Source organism: Neolamprologus multifasciatus, chromosome 22 (genome assembly GCF_963576455.1).
Source record: "Neolamprologus multifasciatus chromosome 22, fNeoMul1.2, whole genome shotgun sequence".
NCBI classification, from domain to species: Eukaryota; Metazoa; Chordata; class Actinopteri; order Cichliformes; family Cichlidae; genus Neolamprologus; species Neolamprologus multifasciatus.
The window spans coordinates 12501404-12523994 of NC_140459.1; the positions used below are offsets into that span (position 1 = coordinate 12501404).

Genomic DNA, 22591 nt, shown 5'->3' on the forward strand with positions numbered 1-22591 from the left:
TGCAGCTGCTCTGCTCCCCAGGCATGAAACATGTCTTATTCAGCTGTTCTGCTCTGGATTTCACTCTTTATTTGCTCGGATTAATTCCCCGCATGCTGGGCTTTCTGCTTGGTTCAGCTACAGTTCTCCACGCGTTCCATCACACACTCCTCCGCTCTGACCTGGCTCAACATCCCAGGCATGACCCTTTCAGCGCGGCGGTAATTATTCATCATTTATCCAGCTACAGTTCCCTATATATTTATTTATCAATATCATCTAGCTATATCTGGCTCATGTTAAAGCTGCCTTCACATCATAATGTGTCCAAACAAGTGCGTTGCTAGGCAACCCGGCATTCTGCAATTGCTGTTTTACATGAATTTCTATTGGGTCAGAATGACACCCGATGTGTCAGTTGTCATAATTCTTTTTCTTTTTTATCCCACACACTCCAAAGTTCATTATATGATCAATAAACCCGTCATGAGATGGCAGAGTTTTAATTTAACAGAGTTACATATGTTTTTAAATGCCAAGAGATCAAAATGACCCTCAGTTCTAGTGTTAGTAAGTAAGTAAAGTAAATAGTTTCCGTTCCATTATTTATTGATTTCATTTCATCGATAGCAGTGCTGTCTACTAAAGTTCCAGTATGACCTGATGTTGCCTTTTTACTCTGACTTTTTACTAAATCTGTTCAAGACTTAAGACTTATATAATTTCTAGTCTTTAGTTGATTGTCTAGAAACTATATAAGTGTGAAGTCATGAACAGATTTGGACACAATAAATAATTTAAAGTCTTTAGACTTTGATGGACATTTATTTAGTCCGTATTAATTCGGTGTCATCCACATGGACATTGTGCCTTGTGGATAATAAATCACAATATTGCCATTTTATATCAATTCAATTAAATGTAGTTCAGTTTTCTTTATATAGTGCCAAATCACAACAACTGTCACTCCCTTTTCAATTATAAAGACTTGACCCTAAAATAATCGAGATAAAAATCCCAGCGACAGTGGGAAGGAAAAACTCTCTTAATAGGAAGAAACCTCTCGCAGCCATCTGCAGTGACCAGTTCGGGTTGAAGTGAAATAGATTAAATTTGTTAAGTTACTTATCATTCATTTATTTACAGTCAATTTGTGACTCACCCTCATTCTTAGAGTGCACTCTGTTATTTACACTGTAAACATATAATATAATAATATATAATAATGGTGTCAGCACACCTCTGGAAAGTGCTGTGGATATTAAAAACAACTGTCCACAGTAGGGGTGGGTGATATGGCCTCCAAAAAAAATTACGTCACGGTATTTCAAGGAAATATACAGAAAGAACAAGGTTTTCCTGGTGATTGCAACAGACAGTAGGATTTCATAGTGGAAACAAAATCCATCTTTCATCAATGAGCTACTGTCACTGATTTACAGACTGCTTAACTGAAAGTATGAATCTTTTGCCACAAGGTGCCACAGCCAGTGTAAGCATAAAAGTAGCCTAGCTTGTGTTTTTTAATGAAACTTTTAAGTAAAAGCAGGAAGTAACCGCTTAACATTAGAGTTTAACACAAGCTAAAGTAACCTTGTAACTCTTCAGTTGCACAATGTTGTCACATAATAAAATTGAAACTTTTTTTTCTATTTTCTACCTGGGATGGTAGTATGTTGGGTCAGACTGTGTAAAGTGGATTTCCATCCACCTCGTCACACTGTTCCTGTGATATATTAACGAGTGCTCCAACAATCCTTCACCTACTCTGTCCTCCTTGGGTTCCTTAATAGCTTTTTTTCCCTTTCTGTATTTTTTGCCTCAAGTATATCCTTTCCACCTTAGTTAGTTAGTTAGTTAGTTTTCTTGCTCACATTGCAAAATACTATGCTTTAATTATCTCTGATTAATAAATTATCACAGACAGAAGCAGAGCAAATCAGGATGAAAGTCTCAGCCACCCTCTCCAGTGCCAAAGTCCCTCCGTCCAACCTCACAATACAGGAAAAGAAGGCCGTCGCTTCCCTGAGCAAAGACCACAACATCACTGTTTTACCAGCGGATAAGGGAAGATGCACCGTGGTCCTAAACACTACAGATTACCATACAAAGATCACTACTCTCCTCAGTGACAACAATACCTACGAAGCCTTAAAGCGAGACCCCACAAGCAGCTACAAAAAGAAAGTTATAGCTTGCCTTCAAGACTTGGAAAAGGACAAAATCATTGACCGCCTTACTTATCACCGCCTTTACCCAGGGGATGCCATACCCTGCATTTACGGACTTCCAAAAATCCACAAGGAAGCTGTCCCACTCAGACCCATAGTCAGTAGCATAAACTCAGCCACTTATAACATTGCAAAACACCTTGCTACCATCCTTGCTCCTCTCGTGGGGAACACCCCACACCACATCAAGAACTCCACCGACTTCACTGACAAGGTCCAGAAACTTACCCTGGATCCAGATGAAACCATAGTGTCCTTTGATGTAGTCTCTCTCTTCACTTGCATACCCACCACGGAGGCAGTGGAGACTGTCAGAAAACGACTACAAGAAGACAACTCCTTGGAGGACAGGACCAACTTCACACCCGATCAGATTTGCACACTGTTAGACCTCTGCCTCACCACTACATATTTCAAATACAACGAAGGCTATTACAGACAAAAACATGGCTGTGCTATGGGCTCCCCCGTGTCACCTATTGTAGCCAACCTTTACATGGAGGAAGTGGAAAGGAAGGCTCTTGGCTCTTTCAAAGGAAGAGTACCCAGCCACTGGTACAGATATGTAGACGACACCTGGGTCAAAATCAAGACACAAGAAGTGGAATCCTTCACTGCGCACATCAACGCTGTGGATAAAAACATCAAGTTCACCAGGGAAGACACAAAGGACGACTGTTTGCCTTTCCTGGACTGCGCTGTGCACATTGAAGAGAATGGCAACCTCAACATCGAAGTTTACCGGAAGCCCACACATACGGACCAGTACCTCCTGTTTGACTCCCATCACCCTCTGGAACACAAACTTGGAGTAATTAGGACCCTACACCACCGGGCAGAACATGTTCCCTCTAAGCCTGAAGGGAAAAAGAAGGAACACACACATGTAAAGGAAGCACTCAAAACGTGCGGGTACCCGAAATGGGCGTTTTTAAAGTCAGCAAAGAGGCACAGAAAAGAAGATCAGACACCAGCGAGGGAGGATAAGAAGGACAGGCGCAACAACATTGTCATCCCCTATGTAGCCGGTGTATCAGAGAAACTCAGGAGGGTTTTCTCCAAGCATGACATCCCGGTGTACTTCAGACCCAGCAACACACTCAGACAAAAACTGGTTCACCCGAAAGACAAAACGCCAAAACACAGACTTAACAATGTGGTGTATGCCGTACAGTGCAGCGAGGAATGCCCAGACCTCTACATTGGAGAGACCAAACAGCCACTTCACAAGCGCATGGCACAACACAGAAGAGCCACCTCCACAGGACAAGATTCAGCTGTCCATCTGCATCTTAAGGATAAAGGACACTCTTTCGAGGATGCCAATGTTCACATTTTGGACAGAGAGGACAGATGGTTTGAAAGAGGAGTGAAAGAAGCCATCTATGTCCACTGTGAGCGACCATCTTTGAACAGAGGCGGTGGTTTACGACACCAACTGTCTGCCATCTATAATCCAGTTTTGAGATCCCTTCCCAGACGCCTTAAGGCCCACTCACACCCTGGGCCATCTGACCTCAGGAATTCGCATGATAAGGTGGGGCCAGGTTTCACAATGAACTCACACGAAACTCTGGCTGATTGGGACCCACACCCAGTTCCACACCTTGGCTCAGGCGATTAGAGGATCATCAGGGGGTCCTTTTGTCCCTCTGTGGGGGACACTCCCACCAGGGTTATATCTGGGACTCTCCACCATTTGACCTTAGAACTGAAGAAGCTTCTCGGATGAGAGGTGAAACGTCTTCAAGTAACCTAAAGAAGTCCAGACGCTTTTCTTTGCAAGCTCCTTTGACTACGATGACCTGGATGACTGAGAACCTTCACAGACATATGCTTTAATGGAGATCTTACCTCTGATAACTCCTTAGGTACTAAATAGTCATCACAGGGTGGCGCTGCTCTTGCTCTCAGACATGACTGGTCTTGTATTGTTGTGTTGGCTAGGGAGCATAAACACGTAGCATTATCATGTCATAGATATGTGTATTATGATGATATCAAGATATGACATGCACAGCCCACAGGGATCAAGCTTAATAGTGGCTATATAAGTAAAAAACAAATCAACTTAGGTGATCATCATTGTTCATTTTAAATATAATTTAAAACCAATTTTTATTTGAACTTTTGTCATTATTTTTCATGCAAATAAGTCTGCATGCACGTGTGCCTAATCCAGATAAGAAATTATGTTTCCATGGCCATTCAATAAGTGAATTTAGACAAAGGTGAAATGTTTCTTTAAGAAGTATTGCCGCAACATGATCCTTAAGGTGGTTACTGTGCTAAAGGCCTGGGCTTTCAGTGACCTGTATCCACTTAAATAAGAGAGACTCCTTTTTCATTGTTGCTCCACTTGAGCTGCTGGAATGTCCCCTTACAGTCTTGAGGGGGAGGATATCAGAGTAACTTGGCCTATATTCTCTGAATAACTCTATGATCTAGTGAATCAAGCTAAAAGGAAACAATAATACCACAGTGAAGAAGAAGTTGGGCTTTGTAACTCACAGAAGAGGTGTTTCTATTTCCAGTGACTCATTCAGATGCTTGCCAAAAAAACTGCAATCCTGTCTCGACTGGTGCCAACACCCCAAACTAAACAAATGCATTAGAGAATGTTATTGTTGTTGGGGTCAGCAACAAAGATATCCTTAAAAATGTTTGCTAAATTAAATTATATTTTAAAAATTGGCCACAAAAGAGTAAAATTTGTACTTGCAGAAGCTCACTTTGCTCAAACAGCAGGGCACAAAGTGGCTCAAATGAGCTTTTTTAGTAGTCTGTGAAGTTAAGATTGGCTGGTATACTCAGTTCTGGATATTGGTTACCATGGGAACCCCTGAAACCTACATGGATGCGGGTTGGGGGAACTTTAAGGTTCAGTCGGGAGTCATTTTTCAGTCTTTCTGGTTTAGCTGATAAGCAGTGTATAAGTCCACCAATGGTCCGAGTCCAGAGCTGTAAATGCCACCTTTATTCTCAGGATGATATCTCTTCACAGGATAGCTTTGAACGACTTGCCTTTTCCCTAGCTGCTGTAAGAAGATCCTGGATACACACAATCTGTAGCATTTCTCACACGGCTATACAGTAGCCTGAGAGTTTTCTGCCTCTAAACTGAAGCGGCTTGGTCCTTCCGTTGTTGGATATAAGGACACATGGGCCGCATGTTTTGTTGCTGAGCAAAGGTGAAGAGCGACTTGAATTTAATCATGTCTGAACGCTGAGATGAAAAATTAAGGTATTTATCATATGAAGACTCAGAGACGCGGAGCCAATGAAAGGGTCAGGTTTTTGTGAGCTGGGTACAAACTGGCTTATTAGGATGCCTGGTTTGATTGTGCAGCTGTATAATTAAAGCACAATGTTTTAAAGCCATCATCAAGAGTTATTGTCTGATTAGTATTTGTAAGACTTGTATGGCTTCTCAGGATGGCCCCTGTTAGCTGTGGACGGTTTTGGCTGTTGTACATATTCAGCATAAATTTCACTGAATGGTAATTGGGTGTTTACTGATTTGCTTCCCTGTGGACAAATTGTTGTTAGTTATTGTTTGGTTTTTGTTATGCTAACGGAAAGTGTGTAAAACATGTCAAATGTGTGAAGACTGTCGACTGCATTTAAAAAGTGCACAGGCTGTGCATGACTCCACTCACAGGATTGTGGAGCATTATTTTGAAACCTCTGATGCAAACTTTTCCCCCGTATGAGTTAGTAGGCTGTATGATGTTTGTTGCTAAGAACATAAATAAAATGATATCATAATGCCACTTACTTAAAACTTGGATCTCGGATACATACAGGTTGTTGGTGATTGGTTGCCTGCTAAGTGAGTGTGGCACCAGAAACCTCTTTGTGATTGATTGCTGCAGTCGCAGCAAAAAGTTGAGCCTTCAAAAAGTTGAACTGTTTTGAAATGAGTGTTGTGAGCGCAAGGAGGAAAAAAAATGCTCTGACCTGAGGATCACAGGCCCCTAATCACATATAACCTTAAGTCATAATACAGTTTGAATGGGTAAGGAAGTTCATCTGCTATACAGTTGAGAGTTGACATAAGACAAATTACATTCGTAGGCCAAAAGTGTTTTTTGTACCAGGATGTAAATGTGTTTAATTTTGCTGTTAGGTTTGATGGGTTTATATAGGAGTCTGTGCAGAATGGCTCTTGGTAGCAGGGAAAAAAATTGATTGACCATTGTGACGGTTGGACTGTTAAGATGCTTCAAAAATGAGTTGCTCATTCCACTTTCTACAGATGTGAAACTGCAGCCTCTGGATGCCAGTGATATGGTGAATGTTATCATATCGCCCCTCCCAAATCCTTCATGTTGGTTCAACCAAAACGACTGGACTTCTTTTGTCCAAAGGTACTGTGCAACAAGGTTATCAAAAAAAAAGAGCGTCCCTTTATTGTATTTAATGGAATATTTTGATGCTTTGGTTCAAAAAGTAGATGAAAACGTTGCCAGTCTCACATTTATGTGCTGTGTATGTAGTTAGAGCCAGGAGATGTTTAGCTCACTGCCTGTCAATGTTTAACAGCCTACTTGCACTTCAAAATGTGAAAAACGGATGTAGGCTACCTGGGCTTTTCTGGACTGTTTTGGAAGATGACCTCAAATATAAGCTTGATGAGTCCTTGTGTGTCTCTGTGTTTCCTTATTTGTTGTGAAACTTTGCATTTTCTTATTATTTTGAATCCGTTGATCATCAAAATCACACATGCTCACTGGCCACTTTGTTAGGTACAACAGTTCAACTGCTCATTAATACAAATATTTTGATAGACAGTGCCCAGTCTGCTGAGCCTTTATTTTTGCTGTAATAATTGGATGGTATAGTTAGAATTTGGCGTAAACCACATGAAAGAGCCTTACATCAACAGCTCAGGCTGGTGATGATGATGATGTAATGATGTTTGGGGGATATCTTCTTCAGGGCTCTTAGTACCCTTAGTGGTGTTTAAGCCACATCCTTTGATGGCTTCTTCCAACAGGATAACGCGCCACATCACAACGCTCAAATACTCTCAAACTGGTTTCTTGAACATGTATTACAGTGTAGTCAAATGACCTCCAAGGTTATCTCGCTCCCAATAGAGCATCTTTGGGATGGGGGTGGAACAGAAGATTCACATCATTGATATTTTTTTTTCTTTGGCTTTGGTTTAAACTTCTTTGGTGGGTGCTTAAAAACACAGACTACATGATCAGCTTTTCTACTTTCACTGAAGTAAGTTTTTACTCTGCTACTCGTCTAAGGTGAATTAAGAAAGGAAAGGATTACATCTGTCGCAGTCCTTTAAGGGTGCGATCATTAAGGAACAAAAATCATTAACATATGCCAATAACTGGGGAGCACTCAGTCTTTTGTCTTTATTAACAGCCACGGTTCACTTTCACATAGTAACTTTTATCTCAGAATATGTGTGACTTTTGCCTTAATTGAATGTTCTTACTCTGTTTAAAGATGACATCAAATTCCTCTTTTTTGATCAGCGTAGGAGATTAAAATGAACTGCTTGGTGCAAAAAATAAAAATAAAAAAAATCGTGAGGTGCAGTAGTGTGAAGCAAGAAAAAACAATTATATCTAAAGTTAGCCTGTAATCACAACAACGTTTCTTTGCATATAATGCACTGGGACTGCTTTAGCAAGAGCAATCATAGGGTTCAAATGTCATTGTGCTGTGCTGATGAGTGAAGGCTGGTTGCTGGTTACTGTAATTGCCTGGCAGCTCTTCCCTCTGTTCCAGGCTTCGTCAGCCCGTCCATTTTCTTGAAAATATATGTTTAAAGTGCCTCGCTCATAATATCTCCCAGCACTTTAATCAAATCTAACTGCTCGTCCAAGCATTAATCCTCAGACTCACCATTATCATAACCAATAACATCTTTCATGACACTGTAATTAAAACATGTGTAATTAGGCGGCGGCGGTGGTGCCATGATTGAGTGGGAGGGAGGTTTCTCTTTCTCTCTCCTTCTCTCTTGATCACCTAGTAATGTGCAGATATCACTCAGCCATCTCTGTGGGATGGATATTGACTTTTAAATAAGAGCAGACTAGGACGGGTGTCCGTTGTTGCTCGTTTTAAATAAGCACACGGTCTAGCTTCTCATTTTTCTGTTAGTCTTCTCACTTTACAGGGCAAACTTTATGTATTCATCAAATGAATTGAGCTGTCAGTGTCACCTCCAAGACAAACCCAGCTGAATTTATTTCAGGATCAGTGTAATCCGCCTCAGTGAGGCAGCTACTCTTATATAAATGCTACACTACTATTTTGCATCCAGTGAGTCAGTCTCTCTCATATTTCTTTATTAAGCGTTTATAATCAGTCGTTTTCCAGGCCGTTTGAAGGTCTTTTCAAGTTTTTCTTTAGACAGCGGCTGCTTTATCAAACATTTTCAAAGGAATTTTTTGTTTTTGTTTTTTGGATTCCCCCTTCTTTAGTTACACCGATGAAAAATACCAAAGATTTAGTCAGTTTGTTGTTTCACTTTGATTCAGTCTGACCATTGTAACGGAGCTACAAAAATTTACATGAGAATACAACTGATGAACCGAGACTGATTTCCTAATTATTAACTCATTGAGCAATCAGTTTCCGCTCAGAAAAGGTTATTCATTAAGGCAAAAGCCCATTAGTCTCTGGTTTCTACATGTTACCTCCAACAAGCCAGACTTTCTTGTAATTCTTTTTAAAGTGAGAAATGGTCTCAGTGGAAAGGTACCTGTCAAGAAGCCATTGTTAAGGAAGTGAAACAGGGAGAAAAGGCTGAGGCATGTCAGGTTACACAAGAAATGAATGAAAAATCGGTGGCAATAAGTCTGATGAAGTGATGAACACTGTCTACAACCATCTGTAAAATATCTGTTTTATAGTTTAAGGCTGTATTTCAGCCAGTGGCACTCTGGCATTCATAATTCTATCAGATATTGATCCACAATGCAGTACCATCAGAAAAGGATCTGATTGTCAGCAGCCTAATTTTTCAGCATGTCAACGATCCCACTTTTATTGCTAATGCAGTAAAAGCCTACCTGGATAGAAAAACAGACAGAGCCTGGACCACAACACTATTGAAGCAGTGTGGGATCATCTTGACAGACAACAGAACAAAAGGCAGCAAACATCCAAAGAAGAGCTTTGAATGTCCTTCAAGAGGCCCAAAGAACTGTTCCTGGAGACTACTTTAAAAAATTACAAGAAAAATGCCAAAGAGAGTTCAGGCTATGTTGAAGAATAAAGATAGTCATACCAAATATTGACTTCCCAGCTCATTAGAATGGTACAAACTTTGTTTTTGTTTTTTTATGTTGTTTTTACATGTGTATTTGGATATGCTTCAATAAATCTCTGCACCCATTTCTTTATGTTAATAAAAAGAAAACACGAGTGACTCAAGATTTTTCCACAGCACTGTATGTATATCACTTGTGTCAGCATATGCACAGGTGCAAGGCTGGTGCTCAATACAGATGACTAATTACCTAAAATCACAGCTGTGCTTGTGCACATCACAGATAAACATCAGATTTAGGCGCTTGCTCATCTGCGGGTAAGTCGTCCCTTTAGACTGAGTGAGTGATTTCTGTGGATGATGACAAGTGGAAGAAAGTGGGAAGCTTGTTACCGGATATTTTTTGCAGAAAGACAGCTTGTTACAGGTGTTTTTAACTGAATACTGTGTGCTCCCTGCAGGGGCGAGCAGCCACTCCCAGTGGGAGAACACACATCGAATGCAGCGTTTGTGTGAATGTCTCATTTTCAGAGTTGCCTCTTCACTTAAACTTTAAGTGAAGAGGCAACTCTGAAAATGAGCGAAAATGAAAATGAGAAGGTCTCTTTAAGTCTTAAAGAGACCTTCTGTAGCTGGCAGATGTTGGCAGTGGAAGTGATTGACAAGTGCAAATTGAATTCTTCCTGCACTTAAATAACCCGAACCTCAATAATAACATCTCAACTTAACTTTAAAAAAGAAATCTTAGAAGATTTTTTTTTTTTTTTTTTGGTTGTTTTGGGTGATGATGTAATACCGCATTAATCCGATGATAAAATGTGGCCGCCTTGTTTTATTCTCCCTAACAAGGAGAGTGCTGCACTCATTTTCCCACTTCAACATCTTCTGATGATTATATTTGTGAAAAATACTCTGGAAACAAAGGGGAGTTAATTTAGGGTCCAGTTTGCTTCAGATGAATGTGTTTGTACAAAGTGATGAAAATTACACTATTCTCAGAAATTCTCAGTGGTGCTGCATTCACTTACACATTTAACAAGCAAACAAAAAAGCTGTGTGAGGAGTTTGAACCCTGTTAACTTTCACTCCAATACAACCAGCCCACTTCTGTTAAATGCAACATTTTCCAGTGTTCCCAAAAACTATCAGGGGATGCTTTTCCCCTGCAGGAAATCACAAAGTTTCACTGATGTTTGGCATAAATCCTTTTTTAAGAGAGTACTGAGGACTCTCTTCTTTCCAATCTCCAGTAAATGAGTAGTGGATTAATGGTGCTCACAAAATGCACTGTTTGACTTGAATAATGTTCCTATCACAGTTCCTGAAGTTTTTGGTACAGCAGAGAAATGACAATTTAAAAAGAAAGAAAATGTTCAAGAGTTCCTGAATATCCTTAATTACTTCTGTAACAGACAAAAGCATTCCAGTGCTGCAAACTGTTAATAAGAAAAGACTTTGATCTGTTTCGTTTTAAGTATAAATAAAGAAAAATGCAGACAGAGAATGCTGGCTTCATAAATGCGGCAGCCATCAGCAATGACGTCTTCAGGAACAACGGGACTTTCCAGTATTTGCAATCCTTGTTTGCTTTTAACTTCAGTGTCTGTAAACATCCCTCAAAACTATTTCTGAACAATTTCTGATGCATAAGCTGCAAATAAATGATGTCCTGTAAGTCCTCGTTCAGCGAACCTCTCGACTGTGAGGGGGAAACTCTTTGACGGAGGTTTCAGAAAGGAAGATGTTGTTCAAGTTATGCTCCGTATTAGACGATCCTCCACACTCTTTGTGTTGTACAGCCACAGGAGTGCAAGACTTGCTCAACCATGATGTATGCAACAGGAAATCCCACCTGCGGCATTATGACACCTGGACTATTTTCACTTGTGATATCTTGTCTAGACCGTACCTAGTGTTGCTTTAAGCTTTGGAATATTTCATTTTAATTTAGCGTTTCACTTTGAGTGCCTTAGTTCTACTTATTTCTTCTTCTTTTTCTTTTTTTTAAAGTTTTGAGTTTTTGTTTGGCATCTTTCATATTTATATTTTAAGTGAGTGTCTGTAACAAAACACTTACACTCCTGGAATTTTTGAAATATTCTGATTTTGACTCTGAAAACCCCGTTCACAGAGCTACCCACAGCCGGGTGGGTGCATCCTTGCCAGTCAGCCAGGCAAGGCAAGGCAAGTTTATTTATATAGCACAATTCAACAACAAGGTGATTCAAAGTGCTTTACAGAGACATTAAAAAACAAAAACAATAAAAAGCATGATTTAAAATTGATTTAAACGAAAAACAGTAGATAAAATCAGAACAGCAGATAAAATCAGTAGTTAAAATATAAGTTTTGAAATTTAAGCTTAAAAGTGTGGATTTGGTGCTTTATTCAAATGCAGCTGAGAATAGGTGAGTCTTCAACCTGGATTTAAATAAACTGAGTATTTCAGCTGATCTGAGGCTTTCTGGGAGTTTGTTCCAGATATATGGAGCATAAAAGCTGAATGCAGCTTCTCCGTGTCTGGTTCTGACTCTGGAAACTGATAAAAAACCGGATCCAGATGACCTGAGGGATCTGGAAGGTTCATACTGGGTCAGGAGGTCACTGATGTATTTTGGTCCTAAACCATTCAGAGCTTTATAGACCAGCATCAGAACTTTAAAGTCTATCCTCTGACGGACAGGCAGCCAGTGTAAAGACCTCAGAGCTGGACTGATGTGGTCCACTTTTTTGGTCTTAGTGAGGACTCGAGCAGCAGAGTTCTGAATGAGCTGTAGTTGTCTGACTGATTTTTTGGTTAGACCTGTAAAGATGCTGTTACAGTAATCAAGCCTACTAAAGATGAATACATGGACTAGTTTTTCCAGGTCCTGTTGAGACATCAGATCTTTTATCCTTGAAATATTCTTGAGGTGATAGTAAGCTGATTTTGTTATTGTCTTAATGTGTTTTTCTAAGTTTAGGTCTGCATCCATCACTACACCCAAATTTCTCGCCTGGTTTGTGGTTTTTAGGTGTATAGATTGAAGTTCTCTGGTGACCTGTAATCGTTTTTCTTTGGCACCAAAGACTATTACTTCAGTTTTATTTTTGTTTAGCTGGAGAAAATTGTGGCACAACCAGTCATTAATTTCCTCAATGCATTTACCAAGAGCCTGTACAGGGCCTCGGTCTCCTGGTGACATTGTGATATATATTTGTGTGTCATCTGCGTAGCTATGATAGTTTATTTTGTTGTTCTTTATAATCTGTGCCAGTGGGAGCATGTAAATGTTAAACAGAAGGGGTCCCAAGATGGAACCTTGGGGAACTCCACATGTGATACTCGTCTGCTCAGATGTGAAGTTACCTATTGATACAAAGTATTTCCTGTTTTCTAAGTATGTTTTGAACCAGTTTAGTACAGTTCCTGAAAGACCTGCCCAGTTCTCCAGTCGTTTGAGTAATATGTTGCGGTCAACTGTATCAAATGCTGCACTGAGATCCAGTAAAACTAAGACTGACATTTTTCCACTGTCTGTATTCAGACATATGTCATTGAACACTTTGGTCAGAGCGGTTTAAGTGCTGTGGTTCTGTCTAAAACCTGACTGAAAGGCATTTTAGCAGTTATTCTGTTTTAAGAAGTAATTGAGCTGTTGAGAAACTGCTTTTTCAATGATCTTACTTAAAAATGGGAGATTTGAGATCGGCCTGTAGTTGTTCATTTGTGTCTTGTCAAGATTGTTCTTTTCAGTATAGGTTTAATTACAGCAGTTTTTAGTGGTTCTGGAAACACACCTGACATTAAAGAAAAGTTGACGATCTGTAACAGGTCTGACTCCAAAGTCTTTGAGACCTTTTTGAAAAAACTTGTTGGCAGGACATCTAAACAGCAAGAGGAGGAGTTCAGCTGACCTAAGATGTCCTCCAGGTCTTTGCTGTTAATAGGGTGAAACTGTTTCATGGTGTTTAAACAGTTTTTCAGTGGACACGGTATATATCCTGAATATGCTGTTGATATACCAATTGCTTGTCTAATCTTTGGATTTTGTCTGTGAAGAATTTGGCGAAGTCATTGCAGGCCATGGTCGAATGAAGTTCAGCTGCCACTGACACAGGAGGGTTTGTTAGCCTGTCAACTGTAGAAAATAAGACCCGAGCATTATGACTGTTTTTGGTGATGATGTCAGAGAAGTAGGACCTTGCACTCCTCAGTTGTAAATTATAATTGTGAAGTTTCTCTTTATAGATGTCATAACGAACCTGGAGGTTTGTTTTTCTCCATCTGCGCTCAGCTTTCCTACACTCTCTTTTTTCATTTTTCACCAGTGTGGAGTTTCTCCATACTTCACCTTAATGGGAGCAATAGTGTCCATTATATTTAACATTTTAGCATTGAAGCTATTGACGAGCTCATTGACTGAACCTCTGGACAGGCCAGGTGTTAATGGGAAGACCTGGTTAAATATCTCACTTCTGTATTCAGTTATACACCGTTTTGTGATCACTGCTGTTGATATATTTGTGTGGGCTGAGATTTTACTTTCAAAGAAAACACAGTAATGATCAGACAGGCCTACATCAGACACAGTAACCTTTGAAATGCTCAGCCCCTTGGAGATCAGTAGGTCAAGAGTGTGTCCTCTATTATGTGTGGCCTCTGTTACATGCTGAGTCAGCCCAAAGTTGCCCAGAGTGTTACTCAGGTCTTTAGTCCCTTTGTCCTGAGGGTTGTCCACATGGATGTTAAAATCCCCAACAATAATTACACAGTCGAAATCAACACAGATCACAGACAGCAGTTCACTGAGGTCATTAAAAAAGTCTGTGCAGTATTTGGGAGGCCTGTAAACATTAAGAAACACAACTTTGGATGGGGCCTTCAGCTGTAAAGCCACATATTCAAAAGACTGAAAACCTCCAGGAGATAGCTGCTTCCATTGAAATGATTCATTAAAGAAGACAGCAACCCCTCCTCCTCTCCTGCTCACCCTGGCCTCATTGATAAAACTGTAGTTAGGAGGGGTCGTCTCGATGAGAACAGCTCCACTATTACTTTGGTCCAACCAAGTTTCTGTTAAAAACATAAAATCAAGGCTGTGCTCAGTGATTAAATCATTAATTAAAAATGTTTTCCCAGCTAAAGATCTAACGTTTAATAAAGCCAACTTAAGTGTTTTAGAGGTATTATTTGCCCCCTCGTATTTGGGAGCAGTCTGCGGCACACAAGGTATGTTTACTATATTTAGATCTTTTAGAGTGCCGCTCTCTGTGTTTTGACCAGGCCACATGTCTCCTTCTGTCACCTAAAAGTACAGAAATTTTAAAACCTTCTAGTAAACAGGGTCCCAGCTTCTCCTGGGAAAAGTCACCACTGCCATAATCCTCGCAGCCCGGACCCTCCACACATCACACATCAGACTGCGGAGACAGAGCATGAAGGTGGTAAGGAGGAACTAAGGGGGGACGAGGCTGGGCAATGTAACTTCGATTGCTCTGTTGAGGGCGGGGCTCGATGGCGAACCTTTGGCTGCTCTGGTGGGGGGTTTATGGGTGACAAAAAGGGATTGGGCCTGAGGGGAGATCTGATGCCCCGCTCCATCATCTCCTCAGTGAATTTCAGGTGTGGCAAGGAGGGAGAAAGGGAGGGGAAGGAGGGGGATGGCCTGTCAGGGGTTTGGGGGTCAGGGGAAGGTCGTGGCCCCTGGTCCCTGTCGTTGGTGTTGTTGAGAGAGTTGGAGGCAAATAGGGACCCCTCTTCTTGCCTCTGATGTCTCTCCTTTCTGAAGCTTTTCTGGCGTGGGGGCAGATGAGGCTCCTTCTCAAGGTTTCTGCTGGGCTTTGTCTGTTCTTGGAGTACTGTTTGTTCCTCTTTATGAGATAACTCCTCGTTTATCTCAGCCTTGGCACCAATCACAGATGGATGACGTATGGAATAAAACAAGTTGGAGGTGAACAGTTTCACCCCTGACTTGTTAAAATTAAATCCATTTGCTTTAAACAGATCCCTGCGTTCCCAAAAAAATACTAAAATTGTTGATAAAATGCACTGAGTGGTCAGTACATGCTGATATAAGCCATTTATTCAGTGCAAACAACCTGCTGAATCTCTCGTCTCCTCCAGCAAACTTTTCCCACTTAGTTTTGCTGGTGATCTTTCCTTCTTTGGCCTGTGGAGATAACGCTGTGTGGATTGTGATCAATAAACAGATTCTTGTAACCTCAGTGCAGTTTTGTACCCAAAACTTAATCATTTATAAATGTGCTGTGAGTATTTATCCATTTGTATCACTGCAAAACAACAATAATTCAAATAGTTTGACATTTTCAAGTTAAAAATACATAGAAATTAAACAAAAACAGATAAATGTGGCCTTTATTGCACATTAATCTTGAAATTTAGAAACATTACAAAAAATTAAAGGGAATACATTTGACTTTTTTTTTCTGGTTTTACATGCGGCGTCACGTATTTTAATACAAGAAGCACTCAGAGAGCACCAAACTCCACCAAGCCTACTCACTCTTGGGAAGTATTCACTGTGAAGGGAATAGCATTGTACTTGATACATTATGTAGAAGTGGGTGATGGATAACAGGTGTTTATTTGTGAGTATTATATAACATTAAACTCCATAACATTATTCTCCAATATATTTCTCTTTCTCTTGACAATGCTTTTTCGGTCAAACTGGCAAAAACGTTGATGTCAAATGTAAAAGTGAGATGACATGATATGTTGATGCAAACAATAATGTGATATATGAAATTCCCATATGCAAGTATAATTTCTTACAGTTCTTATGGTTTTACCTTATATGACCTCGAAGAAGAGGTCAGAGGTAAATAATCAGATATTTAGAATTCCCGTATGTTATTCCCCATATAAATGAATGTTTTCAATACAAACAACTGCAGTAAGAAGCATAGTTTTAAAAAGGATTATCACTTTTACCTTCAGATCAGATCAGCTCAGAGGTCAAATATCACATGATATTTGAAATCCTTACACAGTACTTTCTATCTGTTGACAACACACAACACACTTGTAAGAATCAGTTTCTAAGTTATGAGCCTTTTTGTCAATTTGTGATCATTAAATTTTTCAGTTGACCTTGAACACCTTGGTGGATGTCTGGCAAATGTCGATATATTAGCATTAACATGATCCCACTCCACACCTATACCTAAAATACACCTACAATGTTCTATCAGAATTAACTCAAAACTTTTAGAGCTATTGTGTTTGCAGACACAATGGCATGGATGCAAACACCTCCAAAAACAAGCCTTCTTGGTGAAGGTAATGATTTTTTTTGTATTACTGTGATGAGATTAACCAGTAAATCCAGAACGCCAGGAATAGGTTAGCAGTTGCCCAAAACACTGCTGCATTTTCCTCTTGCAGGCACTGAGGACACATCCATTGCCTTTGAAATAGTTAGTTGGCACCTCCTGGGAGCCTGGGTTGAGATGGGAAGCCTCATTTCCTGACTGAGGAGCAGGTTTGATTAAAAGTGAAAATGAACGCGTAGCATGACTTCACACATTGTACGTGTTTAATAAAACTGGCACAGCGTTCGTTGAGATGTCAGCGCTAATCCCGTTGGCATGCTATAGCTTATTTTTGATGCGACTGCTGCTCTTCCAGAGCATTTTGGTTGGAGCTTGTGATCTTGAAATTTTATTCTCATGCTGCAGATGTGCCAACACGAATAGACTTCTGACAGAAACTTTTTGGCTTGGTGGCTGGCATGAAATAAGGAAACCTTACACTGAACCAAGTGCCGTGCACTGAACAGTCCGGAATAAATATACATACCTTTCGAGCCTGGCACCTGCTGCTTTAGACACATGTTTAATTCAGCGTGTGCAGAGTGGGAGTGCTGTTCTGTTTCAGGTTCAGCTGAGATTTATAAGTAATAAAAACTTTAGTTATGCCTCAGTTTACTTTGTGCTTATGTGCATTTTATCTTTTCTTCTGACAGTTATGTCTTAGTCAGAGTCACTAAACGCAGCAGAATATTTGAAGTTGTGAGGGATGTTCAGTTTGAACTCTCTCTGTGTTTTCTCTCGCTGTTCTGGCTCATTGAACTCAAAACATTCAGAGTTCAGTGTAGTAGTTTAAATCTGAATGAAGCCCATCTTTCTGGTAGACCTGAAGCAGTGTTTAAGCTGTGATCTATAAATAAGTCTTGTGGGCCTATTGTGCTCATTCATGCGAGGATTTTGTAAAGACTTTGGGTGTCCCACTCCTGTTTTTCTGTTCCGCAAAGATGCTCCCAAGTGCTGCTGTGAGCCTCCGATGGACCGTTTGGTAAAGTTGGCATCTGGACAGACTTTACAGCATTATTTTAATTAAAAAGTGTGTGACCTGCATAATTAGAACAAAAAGCAGAATGAAATGGCTCTTAAACAGATAAGCATAAAATCTAAGGAGTTATTGGGGTTTCTTTTTTATTAGCCTTTTATGCCTTTCCTTATTTTTCTGCCATGTGAGTATACACACTTGCCAGCCACTTTAGTTGTTTAGTTGCTTAGTTGCATATATCATATATCTATAAACGGCCAATCACAAGCCAGCAACTCGGTGCATTTAGGCATGCAGACATGGTCAGGATGACCCTGAATGTGGCCTGGTTGTTGGTGCCAGACAGCCTGGACTGAGCGTTTAGGAAAATTCTGTGATTTTCACACACAACCATCTCTGACCCAAAAAAGTGAAAATGTCCAATGAGCTTGCCGTTCTCTGGGCGAGGTCAAAGGAAAATTGACTTCCTCGGGGAGAGGAAAGCAACGTTAACTGGTAGGCAGAAGACCATCTCTTGAAGCAGATGGGCTGCAGTAGCAGAAGACCACACTAGGTGCCTCTCTTATCAGCTGAGAACAGGAAGGTGAGGGTTTAATTACACAGACTCACCAAAGTTAAACAACAGAAGATTGTAGAACAGAAAGCTCTACAAATTGTCCCCTTGACTGCACCAAAAGAGTTGAGAGAAGTATCTGTTTTGTAAAGTGGAACAGAGAAATTGCTAATATGAGCACAGTCTATCTAGCAGCTGTGAGTGAATGTTAGCGCAGTCCTCATCCTCACAAGCAGTGCAACTTTGTTTACTAGCTGGTTCTGTCACAGGCACAAATTCACACGTTATCAACTGCCACTGGATGAATATGTTCTTGTCCAGCTGAGTGTGGCTGCTTACTTTTGGCAATTTGTTCAGCTGCCAAAAAAGAAATATGTGCTTTTTCTAAAGTTGCTTTCCTGAACTTGTATTCTTCAACGTTTCACGGTACAAGGTCTTTAAGCTCCAGGTGCTTTGTGATGAAAAGCAGCTTTAGCTTAGCTGGATTCATGACTTCAGGTGACATTCTTGTTTTCTGTTGCTATTCTCAGTTAAACCAAAGTTGAGATGACTTTGATTAGTTTAGCTGATTTGGGCTTAGCCCCACTTGATAAAGTAGTAAAAATGCATCTGTTGTCACTAGCTAGGTATGCTAGCAGCTGGAACGTGTATCAGGTGCGTCCTGAGGAAAGTGATCAAAGTGACTGATGGACAACAGATTTATGTGATTTATGTGATATGTCACAGTCATATGAGGTTTTATTGGCCCAAATGTTGAATGACTGTCTTTATTTTATGGCACATATGTACTTACGGACGTTTTTAATGATATGCCTAACGTTTTTTTGGTTTATTGCAAGTTATTTTGTGGTCCCAGTTCGATAAGGTCATACCTGTTTCAGGTGTATTTTAATGAATTTAAAGGCATTTTACTTCATAATGTAAAATGTTTTTTTTTTTGGTTCCTTCTTTCTATTGTTTGCTATATTGAAATAAAAGAAGTGCAGAATGACATCTGACCTGCGTGCATCAAAGCTTTTTCTACTGTTTGTACTCCAGCTCGAGTTGACCTGCTGTCTTACTTTTATCAGTGCCATCACAGTTATTTTTTAAATAATTAGTAAGTGAAATGAGATCAGGTGGATTTCCGTTCTGCCCTGGAAGAGGTCAAAGCAAGCAGACAGTCAGCGTCTTCTTCAGCCTGAGGCTGCAGCTCACTGCATTAGTCAGCAAATCTGGCGGTTTGTGTTTGGATAGCAGCCTGGATTGTCTCTGTGCTGAGGGGAAAACCACATGCAAGCTGAGCGTATCAAGCCACTTTGCTACTTGCAAAGTGGCCGAATGAATTGCTGGTGTTTCTTGAATACTGAGTGTTCAATTTGGCGTGGACAGGAAAATGAAGTTCAAATGTGATAGCAACCCTCAGGACATCATTCAGAAAGTAACACGATCAAATATTCAGGAACACAGTCAGCAAGTTCAGTGATCATTCAGAAGCAAATGAGATTGCTGGCATCCTGCAGGTTGACCTCACTGATGCCTCATTTGCAGCCCTCATCGCCCTTTGGCGAAGATAGATAGCTTAAAGCAGTAGCCGGTTCACTCCACCTCAAACCCTAATCTGGATCCTTATTTATTTTACACTTGTGTACCCTGAACTCTGTTGTAGCTACACCCATTAGGCTTAGCTTAGCAAAAAGCCTGGAAAGCAAAGAGCATAATTTTGCATTGTTATGCTGCACCACTGTTTATCATGTTTGATCCATACAAATCGAAAAGTGTAACGGGGTCATGTGGGGATTTGCGCGTGGCTACTTTTCAGTACACAGTTCAGTGCCACAGCTGGAGAATGAAACCTATGAAACATTTTAATTAGTTAGCTTTTGAGGCGCTAGTAGGTTGATTTTTTTTTTTATCTTTGGATGAATGAGGATCAGCTAAGCTAACTGTGTGTTGGCTTTTTTATTCTCTGCTCTTTGTTTTTTGCAGCATACCGACTCATTTCTGCCTTTTGGGGTTAATTAGGTCTTTGGTTAAACTTGCTTAAGAATTTTGATTTAACATAAAGTAAAGAAGGCTGCTGGTTGTTTAAAAAAGGTAAAACCAACTTGTTTATGTTGTCTGTTTGAAGCACTGTAAAATAAGTGTGGGAACATCTTTGCCTTGTTTGATGCTAAACCCTTAGTCATTGTGTAGTTTCACTTGGATTTGATCTAATGGTCTCATCCTGTGAAGGAACTAAAACTATTTACATGTGAGTAAATAGATAACAGATAAATCTGGGATGATTTACTAATCATTAACTCATTAGTCAATAAATTTCAGTTTTGAAATGGTTATTTATTAAGGCAAAGGCTGATTAGGTTCCAGTGCTTGCACCTGGGCATTTTCACTGCAATGTATCCTTAAGCCACTTAACACTGATCTATGAATTATTCAAGCATAAAAAAGGCAGATGGACGAGTGTTGTGTTTACACTAAGACAGTTTAGCAAAGACACTGAAGTGCAGTTGGGCTGCATTTCAGTGTCTTGAACCCTTAATAAAGTCCCCTGTCTGCAGCCGTGACTCTGTATCACTTCATGCCGATAATAAGTGCTTGTTAACCATTGGTAGATGTGGACACTTCAAGGCTTTCTTATAGCTGTGTATTGATCGGCACCTGAACTCATGCACTAGTTTGTTAGTCGAGTCAGGAGCATATGGGAGGTTGATGGGTTTTAATTTTTTTAATTAGTTTTTGTTCTGTGTGTGTTTTTCTGTAGCCTCTGATGCCAAGGAGCAGCAGTTTTGGATCAGCCAGCTCCAAGCATGTGCCAGACGTCACTCTGACAGCAGTGCCAAGGTAAAACACACACACTATTACAGAGAAACATGTTATAAACATGACCCTGGTCTAAGCTCTTGGTGTCTGTTGCTGAGGAAGATAAGTCAGCAGAGAACCTTGACATTTCCCTCGAGATTAATGTTCTGTTGTGTGTCTGTTTATAAAGGCCTGAAATAGAATACTGTTGCAAACTCATACTGGGTTCAGTACAAAGGTTTTTTTTGTTGTTTTTGTTTATTTATTTTTGACAGGAGTAGGATTTTCCTCAGGTGGAAACCTCTGTGCAGCGTACCTAAAGGAATTCCTGCCCTCTTTCTTTTTATTCTGCTTTTAAGCGGCGGGCTTTGAGTAAATGGAAAAGTGACAGATTTCTTTCTGTCATTTTAAGTTTTAAATGGCACAAACTCTTTGGTCTCTTAATTAACGACCCATCACAAGATACAGTCTAGATCATAATACTCCTGATCTTATTTAGTCGTGAACTGGATTAATTTGTCCCAGATTTGGCTGTTTGCGAGCTTCCTTAACTTCTCAGTTGATTTTAATTGACAATAAAATCGTTCTTTCAGCACTTCGCACGCTACATTAACCTGTGACTTGCTATGGATTGTGAGCCAGATGAGCTACTACTGTTTTTATTATTTCCTCCTGTCATTGATTCGTAGTCATAGTGCACTAAAATATCATTTTTTCCGCTTCTTTAAAAACAAAAAACAAGTGACTTCAAAGAGCTATTGGGTTATAGCTTCCCAAAGCGTTTGTGTTATAGCAGGAAAAACAACAATGAACTCCGGCTGCATCCTGAATTTCAAAGTGAGTGTAGTACATTGGCTCTTATACTTATTTGTCAATTATCTTGGATGGTGATGAAACAAACTGAAATGGATGACATGAAAGTAATAGTGCTGAATAGTTTTAACCTTGACACACTGCGCGTGTCATCTTCTTTCAGGTGATTTACAGAGGTTTGTTACATTTTCCGATTCTTCTCTGCACTCGCTCCATGAATGCTCATCACAGTGAGCAAATCTGCAGTCAGAAGACTTTATTAAATGCCATCCAGATAAATGCCACATCTCTGCTGACAACAAGTACTGTTACGTTTCCAGATGAACTCTGTGTCTCTGACTTTGTGAGTGACTCATTCTAAAAGGAAACAAATAATATGAAAAAGACAGTGAACGAGACATACAGAAATGTGTTAATGTACGCAGGAAATAAAATGAAAACGACAACAAAAGTGAGGCTGACACCCTTTGCCCAACTCATCTTTTCTGTCTTGTGAAACTTTGCCTGCTGATTAATCTGAGAATATTTTTAGTCCTTCCTTTGATTTAGTGATTTAGGGAAATGTCGTGTAGTAGAGCGCTCCTGCTGCTTTAATAAAGGATGCATGTGCAGCTAAGAGTCCCTGGCGTCACTGTCCTCTTCTTATCTCTGTATGCTCACTCCAGATGGATTACTGAGTTGGGTGCATTATA

At 40.1% G+C, this 22591-nt stretch overlaps 2 protein-coding genes across 4 annotated transcripts in view; both read left to right on the forward strand.

The window, feature by feature from the left end:
• osbpl10a (oxysterol binding protein-like 10a) overlaps nt 1–22591 on the forward strand; it is a 99805-nt gene that overhangs the window by 17918 nt on the left and 59296 nt on the right. For all 3 annotated transcript variants that reach the window (XM_085148667.1, XM_085148666.1, XM_085148665.1), the window contains exon 3: nt 21049–21128. In XM_085148667.1, the coding sequence (XP_085004793.1) occupies nt 21049–21128 (80 nt within the window). The remainder of the gene's footprint in view (nt 1–21048; nt 21129–22591) is intronic.
• LOC146493069 (uncharacterized) lies at nt 1888–17788 on the forward strand. The gene is made up of 2 exons (XM_085148670.1): nt 1888–9991; nt 10060–17788. Exon 1 carries the CDS (start codon nt 1924–1926, stop codon nt 3832–3834), a length of 1911 nt encoding a protein of 636 aa, XP_085004796.1. The 5' UTR covers nt 1888–1923; the 3' UTR covers nt 3835–9991; nt 10060–17788.